This window comes from Astatotilapia calliptera, chromosome 5 (genome assembly GCF_900246225.1).
Source record: "Astatotilapia calliptera chromosome 5, fAstCal1.2, whole genome shotgun sequence".
Taxonomy (NCBI): Eukaryota; Metazoa; Chordata; class Actinopteri; order Cichliformes; family Cichlidae; genus Astatotilapia; species Astatotilapia calliptera.
In genome coordinates this window covers 26,986,362-26,998,860 of record NC_039306.1, presented here as the reverse complement: position 1 = coordinate 26,998,860, position 12,499 = coordinate 26,986,362, and the positions used below count along the sequence as shown (strand labels likewise).

At 40.3% G+C, this 12,499-nt stretch overlaps 1 protein-coding gene across 17 annotated transcripts in view; it reads right to left on the bottom strand.

The window, feature by feature from the left end:
• The window catches only part of cast (calpastatin), a 31,248-nt gene extending 21,797 nt beyond the window's left edge, over nt 1-9,451 (bottom strand). For 3 of the 17 annotated variants that reach the window (XM_026168566.1, XM_026168569.1, XM_026168573.1), the window contains exons 1-2: nt 9,063-9,446; nt 7,460-7,549 (exon numbers count right to left, since the gene is read on the bottom strand). In XM_026168566.1, the coding sequence (XP_026024351.1) occupies nt 7,460-7,549; nt 9,063-9,122 (150 nt within the window). In that variant the 5' untranslated portion in view covers nt 9,123-9,446. Of the gene's footprint in view, nt 1-4,632; nt 4,831-7,459; nt 7,550-8,282; nt 8,389-9,062 lie in introns of those variants that run through there. The other 14 variants (XM_026168565.1, XM_026168576.1, XM_026168577.1 and 11 more) reach the window with 11 other exon arrangements.
• Between the last annotated feature and the right edge of the window lie 3,048 nt (nt 9,452-12,499).

Genomic DNA, 12,499 nt, shown 5'->3' with positions numbered 1-12,499 from the left:
ACTTTGCATTTAGACTTGGCATGAAATTTAATGTTATTATAGATGTGCTAGAAAAGGATTATAGGAAATATTCTATGTGGAAGCTGCTTTGACACAAGCTTCAACAGACTTGGTTAAATATCAGCCGAAGCCAGCTGACAATCAAGCACCAGGATAATCAGCTCGAATGAAGATAAACAGCAGAGCGTAAGCATGATCATGACATATCGCTGTATTCTTCGAGAGCTATAGTCTGGTTTTTATCGGCTTGGCTTCAACCATGTTTCTTTTAAAATGTCTTTATAAGAACAAGCAGACAGACTCCTGATGTCTCCTGCCCTGGCAGAAATTCTTGTGTCTGTCCTGGGACCCTTCAAAATAAATCACTTAACAGTTTTCGCCTGACTGACTCCAAAAACACACCAGAGCCTGCCCCCTTTTCTGAAAGATAACATGCTCGTGTTGAATCCAAATGCCTTAGTTTGCAACCCCTGGTAACAGCTGTCTTTATTGACAACATTAGACACACCCTTTCATGGAGATCAACCAATAGAAATGGTAAACCTAGAAGCTGGAGGTTTCTAGTATAAAAGGTGGGCTCTGTTCATAGAAGTTTACAGGCAAACTTGGTGGGAGGCTGCATGCAAACTAAGACTTTAAGCAAAGACTAATGTGGGATATTTACATTGGCAAAAGTTTGCAGTCAAATCAATTGGAACTCTGCAGAGAGATTAGACTAGTAGAAACGTGTTTTGCCAGAAAGTTCTAGCTGTTATGAAAGAGCGTGTGAATCAGGTCTGATTAGGAGCAGGAGCAGCCATACACAATCTGTGCGCTCAGTTTGAACCAGATACAAGGAAGCACTTAAAAGTGCAAATGGAAAACAGTGAGTGTTGTGCTGACTGTGCACAAACAGCCAGAAAAAAATGCAGAGGAGTGGCCTGAGGAACTTGACAAACCCTAATCGTATATTTTTTAAATAAACACAGTGAAGTCAAATCAAAAGGATGCATTTGCTTTTGTTGAGATTAACCTAACCAAACACAACAGTTTTGCATCTCCTTTTAGCTCATTGTTTTGGCAGCAGTGTTTTCAGGAGCAACAGCCTGCAAGTTTGACCGAGGTAAATCTGAGAAACACACTTTGCTCCCAGCCAGAAGCATGACAAGTGGTCAATGCTAGCAACCAGTGGTTACTGCTTAAATAGCACACTTCTACTCGGAGCACACAAATCATTTTACTACAAGCTTCATACCACAGCACCTTGTCTAACATTTACACACACACACACTCGCACACATAACTTGGGATTTAGTGTCTTGTCCAAAGATACTTCAACATGCAGACTAGAGCAGCATTCACCGGACTTCCAGTTGTAAAGCGAGCCACACTTACTGTGAAACATTTCAGTTACAGAGACATCAATAGGGACAGTTTAAAAAAAGTGAAGCAAAAAAGCTTCAGGGAAAACATTACATCTGCTCAAAGTTGCTTTATTTCTAGGAAAAGTAGAGAAATATTTGTAATAATATTTTTAAAAAATAATATGTTAGCTTGTTGTGACTGCCAACAAACCACCGATTATTAGGTACAGGAAGTGTGCTAAATCAAGTGTCCAGATTGAGGCTATTTTAGCGAGCTGAGCTTCAGTTTCAGACTTGTATCATCTTCAGCACAGGTTTGTTTGCTTCAGCTAAAATTACTTCTGCATTAGCTTATCAGGTTCTACCATGAATTTAAACTTGTGTGTTAGCCATGCAATGATGCTATACTATACTATAACTAGATTTTCAGACAGATTAGCCAGATACAAATAGAAATATCATCACCACAAAAACGACTAAGCTATAAATGTCTCTTGCTTAGCTGCATTTCCACATTATGTCATCAATCTATCCAGCCATCCACTTCAGGGTCATGGAGGGCTAGAGCCTATCCAGAGGAAACAGCTCGACTCTGTCAGCCACATGACAGAATAAGAACAAGAACTACAATAACACGATTTAGTTGGGACTTGTCAGCAATTACCAATAATTATAGCATGCCTGCTAACATTTTTACCTCTCCTGCGTGTTTATGAGGAGCGATACTGAGAATCTCAATCATTGCATCACATTACAGTTTCCAGCAATCGTGAGTCTGCTGCCTTCACATTACTTATCCGGACAAATGTCATCTGGCTCCAAGTACAGGCTGTTGCTCGAGCATTGCAGTAAACAGACAGGAGGACGGGTATACCAAAACGGACATAACAAAATTCAGCGAGCAACATTTAGATGAGGTGTCAAGCCAAACTGAGAGCACAGTGTCAAATCTGAAGGCACGAGTTTTGAGGAGTGATGGAAAGTAGCACCGTACCTACCAACGGGATAAACAACAACAAACTCAACAGGAAATGGAAGGCTGATTTAGCTGAGCAGGATATGTGTCAACAAAGTTTCTGTGTATATATATGGTCTCATACACAGTGTGTTCCTCCACTCCAGTGCAAACTGGGCTTTAGTACCGTGGTCTGAAATGATCTTTTTGAGGTGTGGCTTCAGAAGGCAGTCAGAGGTGGTTATGACGTATGAACTGAAGCAATCGGGCACTGTGTGTCATGATGTCATTAGTAACCACCTTAGTTGAACTGTTTGTGATTTGCTGAATATTAAAACATGAAAGATGGAAATTTGAGTGTCAGCATTTTCTGACAGTGGGGGCAGATAGGTGCACGCTTGACATCAGACTGTGATTTAATAACATGAGTCAGTTGTGTCTCACTGTCTCAGTGATTGCTCAGTACTTTGTATTCTGGTTGCACACAGTGCTATAGTCCTTCATAACTGAACCGTACAGTGTAACTCACTGTTCAAATGCCCAACCGTAAAACCGAGGGGATCATTTCACATGACTACATCGAACTTAAAGATGAAAAATACATACGGAGGCTGAGACGTCTCAAGAGGATAAAAGTCAAAAACCTAGAATAACAAATACTGCTTAAGCCAAGCTAATATGAATAATACAACAGTAACACAGGTAACTTCAGGCAACAGGAAACAGCATGATATTGTATTTAAAGGTGCCTTATAGCGGTTCTATGAAGTGACACTTTTCATTGGGTCTTAGTTTTGTTTATCAAGCACTAGTAGCCACATGCATGATTCATTACACAGCGTTCCTACCAGCAGGGTTAGATTTTCCAACTAATAATATGTCTCAGAAAAAGAGTTCCCAGTTCTTTTTTTTAAAATAGGTAATTCATCATCGACATTCCTTATTTAAAAATAAAGAATGTGTATGATAACAGTTGTTTGTAGATCAAACTTTTTCTTTGACAAAGCAGATACAAGCTTGAAAAATGCCAGTCCAGAAATCTCTTTTTAGCTCTGTTTTTCATTTCCAACACTATTGTCTCTTTATCTTTGTCCATCTACTGAGAGCAGGTATGAAGCAGGTATTTATAGCATGTTCGGCTACACGTTGCAGCCAAGGACAACAAGACAAAGCTCTGTGAGCGTGAACCAGAACAGTACAGCAGTGAGCCGAGTGACTAAACAATGGACTGAAAGTGAGCCATCAGTTTCTGTTTAGTTTAATTTAAAGATATAAGTTCGCGCTATAGTTGTAAAGCCCTCTAATGTACCACACCATGTAAAAACAGGTATGTCATGACTAACTTGCACAGTATCCCCTCCTGCCTGTTTATGCCTTTTTGTCTTTGACTTTGTTGTAATGGTTATGCATGTGCAGGCAAGATATATTTTCCCAGTGGCCATTTCCTGTTAAGTTTTATGATAATGCTGCCAGACCCCAAGGGAGGGTGATCTCTGCAGCCCAGAGCTGGGAAAATGCAACACAACAAAAATGGTCTGACCAGAAGTCCAAAGGCTATCTGTGTGCAGTCAGCCTCCTGGGACACATTTATTCTTTGACCTTTAACACATAAAATGACTCAGAGCAAACGAACACAGCCCTGATAACAGAGCACTGACATGAGGACAGCCAATGCTGAACTGTCACACATCAGCATGCAATCACATTCTCTGCCAGACGAGTGAAAATTTAACAAAAGCCTGCAGCATATGACCTACATTGCATTCAACTTTAACTTGTCCAAATAAAAAACAGAGCACTTAAGCTCATTCCAGCTAAACACACCCTTTCAGACAGCTCCATCTGCAGCTTTGGATTATCACAGGAGAATGCTATTTGGGGTGGGAGCCTTCACAAAGAAAAAACTGGTATATCCTTCAAAACAACCATTATCACTTATAGGAGTCTATCAGTTTCCCATGTAGTTTGATGGTTTAAGCACCTCATAGCAAATACTGGAGGCCTTCCTGCAGCCTTGGTTTAATATCCCACTACAGTAAGAACACTGAACTCACAGAGGCTGACCGGGAGCCTCAGACATTCCAGCAGAGAGAGCGTGTGGCTGGATTTGGACTGGCTCCAAGACAGTTTTCCTCCTTGTGTGAGTTTCCCTTATAAGTCCTTTGTTAAACATACAGTACACAAAAGACTAGGACAGCTAACAAAACAGTAACAGCAGACATGCTTTTATATCTATAGAGATGGGGGTCACAAACAAAACAAAACACACGTGGATACTTTTGTTACTCAGCACAAACCATTACACAAGCACACAGACACACTTTTACTACACACCTGCTCCTCCACTGCCACATCCTGCAGAGCCGGGGTGTCCCGTGGGCCTCGGATCCAGCTCAGTATCTGACCCATGTTGGCTGAACGTGTCGTTTGTGTGAGTGTGTGTGTGCGCGCGTGTGTCAGCCTCTGCCTTGTCTGTCGGCTTGCAGCATGTTTCCCTGCATCAAACGGGGAATGGACCCAGACAGAGAAAAGGGGAGGGCAGAAGGACTAAACTGGGCGTAGTCAGGGAGAAGAGGATCTGATGTGGAAGTCACAACCGGGAGGGGCGTAACTCTCCGGGCTATACTAGGAAGTGAGCTGACCATGGGCTGACACCCACTTAAAAGGGGGGCAACATGTAAGCTTCTGCTTGGGGAAATAGATCCTTTAACGCACACGGGGGCACACATGCAAGAAGATATGCACGCAGTGGTGTTAAAAAATTTACTCAGCATACCTAAAACAGAACCGGTTTTATTTGGGACAATGTTCAAGTTACACATTAGCAAGAACACATTTAGATATATGATAGTGCACGAGCCTTGAGCACACATGGGCGCATACGTCTATCCACACTGCATATATAAAACAAGAGACCAACTTTTATATTCTGCCTGTGTCAGCTATTTTCCATGACAGAAGAGGCCGAAGCTGAAATCTTCAATTCTTTTCTGCATTGCAGTAATAAAATCTGCGAAGGATAATAGCAGGAAGAGATACTGATTAGATGCAGGCTAATCTCAACATCTAGTTGAGCCAAAGAAAACCTGTCTAATGACAACAGAAGAGATTTCATCATGTCTCTCTGCACCACGGCCTGAGCAACAAACAAGGTGTGTTAAAGAGGAATGTAGGGAGTGTCTCTGTGAACACATGACTGAAGCATGAAACACGGGTGTTGGGCTTCTGAAACTTCACCAGTGTGGTCCCTTTTTTTAACTTTATTAATAAGAATTATCCCAGAAGAACTGTGGAAAACATGAAAAGTAAACTGAGAAACATCGGAAGGCAATTAAGTTGCAAAGGTGATGAAAACCAATGAAAGTGCAATCCCATCCATACCTATGGGGCTGTACCTCACCTGTAAAGTGTGAGTTTATCTGTCTCTCTGGGTAGTTCTTGGGTGGGGTGTGCAAACAGTGCAGCCCCTGAGTGAATCACTGTGATGGAATCAGTTTGACAGGCAAGCCTTTCACTTTTTGAGCGTTTTAACGGCACACCTTGGAAAAATATGACAATCACGCACCCTACCACTAATCACTTTAAATCAAACAGACAGAAACTGACACTCCTATTTGATCTGCAAAAAGCTACAAGTGGTGAATCGGCCCTTTATGCACAAAGCACACTTTGAGGATAAGCCGCTTGTTTTCAACAATGCAATGCGATACTGATGATAACACTCTCGCCTGAGAAACCCCATCACCTCTTTGTTTTTTTAAAAAGGACATAACATTGTAAATGCATACCATCTGACACTATTAAAAACAGATTAAATCAACAAACACTATGAGCTAGAGACCATCTGTACCTGTGAATATTTATATTATTGTACCTAATATATTATTGGGAAAGTACTCAGGGAGATATGAGGTGTCTCCAGGATCATATTGTGCAATGATGGTGCATGCACAGAGACACACAGGCTGTCCATAACTCATTACACACTCCCTCTGAGACTGACATATCTCTTTCAAAGTGTCAACTGATCAAACCTGCAAAACTAGCTCATCGGCCATGTGAAGCAAACTATCCGTTCCCATAACCTCACAAAAACTGGTGTGAACCTGCAGCGGTTGTGTGGCATGTGGTAGTCTTTTTTTTTAAAAACTCTTTTTCACCTAGACTGAGGTTATCAGAGAATCAGCAGATAGCAGTATGCTCAACATATTTAACTGTGTCAGAAAACAAAATAGCAGATGTTGTCACCAACGTGCTGGTGTAAGAGAGCATAAAGTGGGTAACTGGACTCCCTGTGACCAAAGTGGCATTCATCTTTATATTTAGATCCACGCTGCACTTCAGTCACCTATAAGCTCCTCCTGTCGAGCTGCATCAAATGTATGGACCATGATCAGATGTCGACAGAAGCCTGTATTTTGTTTTTCTTTTCTTTTTTTAGAAAACAAGAATAACAGAATTTATATTGTGCTGCAGCTAAAGATACTTAAAAGTTATTACAGGTAAAAGTGATCCTTGATAAATGGCTTCACGTGTGATTCCTAAAGTTGTCAGTCACAGTAAATTACTCTTAACAATCACAAACATGTACATTTTTTTTTATTTATGTAGCAGGTTAAATAAGCGTGCACGCTCATTGTGTCTCCTGATTTTTGGGTAACAAAAAAGACATGCAGTCCTTAAACATCTGCAGCCAAAAGCAGCACTGCCCTCAGCAGAGGGAGACAAACACAAAGAGTTGAGTTTTGTTCCCATCCATCCTGCAACTCCAACGCTTGACCCACAAAGAAAAACAAAGATAAGATAGATGTGAAATATTCAAAATGTCTGGAAAGATCACAGTCTAATTTTGAGGCTCTGATAGCAACTGCAGCTGAAAATTCAAACTGTAAATATTGTCACCTACTTGTTTGCATCTACATTAACAGGCCAGTGGGTTCAGCGGTGATTCTTTTTTACAGCTACACTTCTACTTGTATCCACTCTCAGTTACTGGGCAGTGTTGAGAGACAAAAATCACACAGCAGCCCCTATCTTTTAATGTATCCTGTGAGGTTTACATGGAGCAAAGTAGCTGACTGCATCCCCGCCCTGTTTTAACCTTGAGCTGCAGAACATTGCTGAAGGCATTGTGTCATTCAGGAGAAAATGAAGTCAGTACCTTGCCATAGTAGGACCCTGCAGTGGGATAGAAGGCTGAAGTCTGTCTACTCTTTTTGACTTCGGCTGTGCAAGGATCTGCTTTTCCATGCTACAAACACACACACACACACACACACACACACACACACACACACACACACACACACACACACACACACACACACACACACACACACACACACACACACACAACAGTTTGTTAGGGCTTTTAGGGTGAGTCAGTTGTTGGCATTAAATTAAACACAACTTCTGGACAGGAAGCAGTGATTTCAGTCTATTGTGTTACTGTGTTGGTGCCTTATTTTCTAGCTTTTCCTCTTTTTCTTTTTTTTGTAACATTTTTGTAATATTCTTAACTGTGAAAAAGTTCTGCTCAAATAGATTTTCATAGTTTGTAGCATTAAGGTATGTAAGCAAGGTAACACCAGCTCATTAATTGCATTAGTTAACATGCTAAAATGTTCATTATTGATATGCAACAGTACCGAGACACAATAACTGGAGATAATCCAGATGTGAAACGTGAGGGCTGAAGGCCGTTTAAACAGCCACACGCCCTCATGTATGAATAGTGTTTGACAAAAAGTGGGCGAAGTCTTTTCAGCACTTTATTTCGGTTCTAACAATATCTTGTACAGCCCACAGAGCATCCAGAACCGCTCCTACACTTTCAGACTAGCTGTTCGGGTTTTCTGCAATAAAAGCACACCTGGCGTCTAAAAGGGTGCCAAGATTTACTTTGAAAGTGCTAATGCCAGAGGCTCAAATAAAAGAAAGAGGGAGAAGAAGGTGAAGGGGAAAAAAGAGGGCGATGTACTCACAGTACTGCTCCAGTATGCCGCATACGCCATGAGAGAGCAGGAGGTGAAAACAACTGTCCGAAATAAAACTTCCACTCTGCTACAATGCCGCTCTCTCCTGTCTTCACTGACAGATATCTTTTCTCATACCTTGCCGAACAGAGCGCCACTCCCAGCAGACACCAAATTATCGCCACACACTTCTGTCCGGGGTGCAATTTCTGACTCAGAGAGATTACAAAAGAATTTCACTCTCTAATTTTTTTTTCCAGTGAAATTTTCTGGTTCGCATAAACAAAAACAATCCAGCATTAACCTGTAGGCCTGGCATTAAACCACCCCACTGACTCACATCACCACACACACACACGGTTTTATTTCCAAAGAAGGAACTTCGTAGATCTCTATTGTGCTTGTTTCTGGCTCAGTGGTGCGCGCTACCAAGGGGGGCTTTACGCAATAGCCCATAGTTACAAAAGATGACATGAAAGCCTTATAGGCATTTGGCACCGGCAAATCATTCGCGACGCCGAGTAAAACCAATTACTGACATTATAAATAAATCAACGAGCCCTGAGCAATTCCTCTGCAAACGATGACACAGCCAAGCTCTAACATGTGCAGAACAGTTTCTCGCTTGAGCACATATATGGCAATGGGATGCAGTTTATCAGGTTAAATCAGTATCAACACTTCTGCAGCTTTGTCTAAGAATAATCAGCTGTGATATATCGGAGATGTTTACATCTTTAAACACATTAACTGAATTCCGCATGTCTCTAAAAAACGGAAAAATCCTACCTCGTCCTTTGCTTCCTTTGTAGCTTTATGATGGCCATGGCTTCTCTTCTTATGTGGCATCTTCAAAAATCTAAATGGATGAACTTCTATTCAAAGTTTCGTTAGTGCCCTCAGTTCTGTTTGGGAAATCAAACTCTACAGACTGACACACAGCCTTTGGTTTTAATTAGGCTGCCCCTCCCGCTGAAAGAGCTTTCGTCCTTGATGATTAAAGTAGTTGGCAAAACCAGAAAATTTCTCAACGTGGAGTTTATTTAATCGCGTAAGCATGTAAGGTCTCGTTGGTCTGCTGCTTTTTAGGATTTATAGTGCAGACTGGTTCAGAAACTAAGCCAAAAGTTACCAAAGTACACACAAAACTCTAATTTGATCACGTGAATGGGAAAACTCAGTGTTCAGCGGAAATAACTGGGATCGGTTGGCATTCACAAATGTATTCTTTTGCATTTTAAACAAGTATCCAACACATTCGCTTCAGTTTGGGTGTGTGAGAGGAAACGCCCCACAGCTCCAGGAAGAGTTGACTCACCCCTGGTTATTTTTCCCTTCCCAGCAAGATGTTTTTCTTGACACAATGCTGCCCTCTGCTGGCTAAACCGAGTACAGTCTGGGTCAACACGAAACAACAGCAGCAACAGCAGGTTTGAATACAGTGTTCAGTGACGAAATTAGCCTTTTCTATGGCGATGTTACTGGTTGTCCATTCTGATCTAGTTTCTACGTGACAGAAAAAATGTCCAGTGTTAAAATTTATTTACTTATAATTGCATTTAATCATATTATAAGTAATGCTCTTATTTTGAAAACGCTGCAACGCTTTCAGTATAATGAATAATGCGAATGTTTGACAAGAGGTTTTGGTTTTGGCCTTCACCCGAGTGAACATAAAACATTTAACAGACAACATTTTCAGGGGGGGGGAAAGAACAAAGGCTTATTTTGATTGCTCTGAAAGAATCTCGTTTGAATTTGAATCGGCAGACACCGCATGGCCTTCACGAGGCAATCCTCCGTGAGATTTGTGTCCCTTTTACGGTTTTGTGCCAAAAAGTTCTCTTTAGAAAAAAAAAACTCCATATTTTCTTCTAGATAGCATGTAGTCATCATGTTTTATGAAGGGATTATATATAAAATAAAGAGATGTAGAAAGTATCTTTAAGACTCTTTTTCAAAATCTACATTATAATAAATTCAGTGTTTTTTGGCCATTAAAATTCTTTATAGAACTGTGATAATATATTTTTGGGAATTTCTGCTTCCCTGTTGGCCAAACCTTGAAAAGAAGTGTCAGTGGCACTTCTTATCTGTATAAATAAAGGACAAAATCATGTTGCAAAAAACTGCTGCATCTTTTAACTTGACATGAATATTCTTTCTGGCTCACAATGACTTGATATTATTCATAAAGGATGTGTGTGACTGCTCATAGGTCAACAAGTCATTTACAACAGTTTAAATAAAGGCAAACACTTTTTGGCACAAACTGGGGTGCTTCACATGTAGGGCAAATGTGCAAACCAACACTCAGTCATGTTCAGTAAATATCAGGTGATGGGGCTCCTTCAATGACGTGACAGCATGGAAAAATATTTTGTTTACACAAGCACCAACTCACTAGGGTTTAGCTATGTCAGCTTTTTTCCACCCTTTAAGCACTAAGTTGGTCGTAGCATTAAGAAGGTTACTGATCACACTGCAAATGAAATATCACACAAGATGAAGACCGTTTAAAGATGATCTGTTGAATGCACTTCTCTAATGTATAATATAAATATATATCCTTCTTTGAGAGTTGTTTTTCCATAATAGGCAGTAATGATAACGTTAAAACTGTCAACAATACATACATAGATACATACTGGCATAAACAAAATTTTGTATGCAGCGGACATGCAGATTAGATTAAATGAGCCTGAATTGGATATTCTGTAGTCTCTTTTATCTATTTGCTTTCTCCAGCGACTCCTAATAGCACATTTTCTGACGTGCTAGATGTTGAATTTTTTGCAGATTAATGCGAGATTGTTCTCCATACCTAATATGTTCATGTCTGTGACACATCAATTCAAAACATTTCGTTTTAAATGTATGGATCATTACAGGGTAATTTTTTTCAGGACTGCTTTTGTGTTTATGAAATTGTTTACTTTAAAAAATGAGAAACTATCAGAACAGACGATTTGACTGACATCTTCTTCTGTAAATTAAAAGAGACCACTAGATAAGACACCAAAGAAGTCTACAAAGACGATTGCACCCCAATGAGTTGCACTTCCTGTCTAATCTACCCGTCAGCACCAAGCCTTTTCCACATTTTATCTACTTCCTGTAAATCTATGCTTCCCGCATCTCTGTTTTTCAGTGCTGACATCCCTGAAGTGACGTGACTGACTAACATGTCCGAACAACACTCTGATGGCCTTTAGAGACAAAGTCCGTTTGACACCTGCACGTCCCGATAACAGTTTAAACTCCATCACACCCCCACATCAATCAACTGTTTCCTCACTCTATCAATCTCAATCTGTCTGACACCAGAAAGAGAATTTCACAGCACCCTCTGATAGCACATGGCATTTGTGCAGCGTTGATTGAACTTTGGGGACGTGAATGATTTAATCAAAATCTTAACCTTTGCTTTGGTTAACAGTTTAGGTTTTCTTATATTCATTTACAATAGCTAAAAGATTACGCCAAACATTGCGTCAAAATAGTGCAACATTGCCTGCACAAAGCAAGGTTCAGATTGCAAAATGTGGCTGGGGACATTTCTCAGTGATGACTAGTTAAATTGCACTTGTAGTGTTTTCTCCTAATAGCAACACAACACCGCAGTATCTCCTAGAAACCAAACTAACATAGGTAAACTTTTGTTTCGGCCAAGAGCTTTATCTGAAAATCATCATTACAGATTACATTACATTTTGGGATGTTCAGTAGTACATTTACAGGGCAGTATTACAGGTCTTATTAGCTTTTGTCTGCACAGCATGTCTGTGTAAAAATGTCGCACTATTACTTCAGCTAAGCAATAATCTGACCAACACATGACACATGCAATGTAATAAAGGAGACACTTGTGAACTTATTTCAAATGAACTGTAGTCCTTCTAGACAACTTATTGAGACGTGTGGGTGAAGATGTGTCACACGCTTGTAATGTGGGTTGGCATGGCAACCATGTGTCACAGCCTGCAGATTCCATTGGTTACTAACTTGTATAACTTGTAAGGCATCTCCTCATGTCACAAGTATTTGCTTTGTGTTTGCTGCATAACAGACTTCAGCTGAATGGACTATGAATATAATTCATCATTAAACTATTTCATTATTGTTCATTTTTTTATGTGCTTGAAATTTGATCTGTGGCTCTTAAAAAGTAACATGCTCATAAATCACTAAACAACCTAGAATATTGTTGCTGCCACTGAACCATG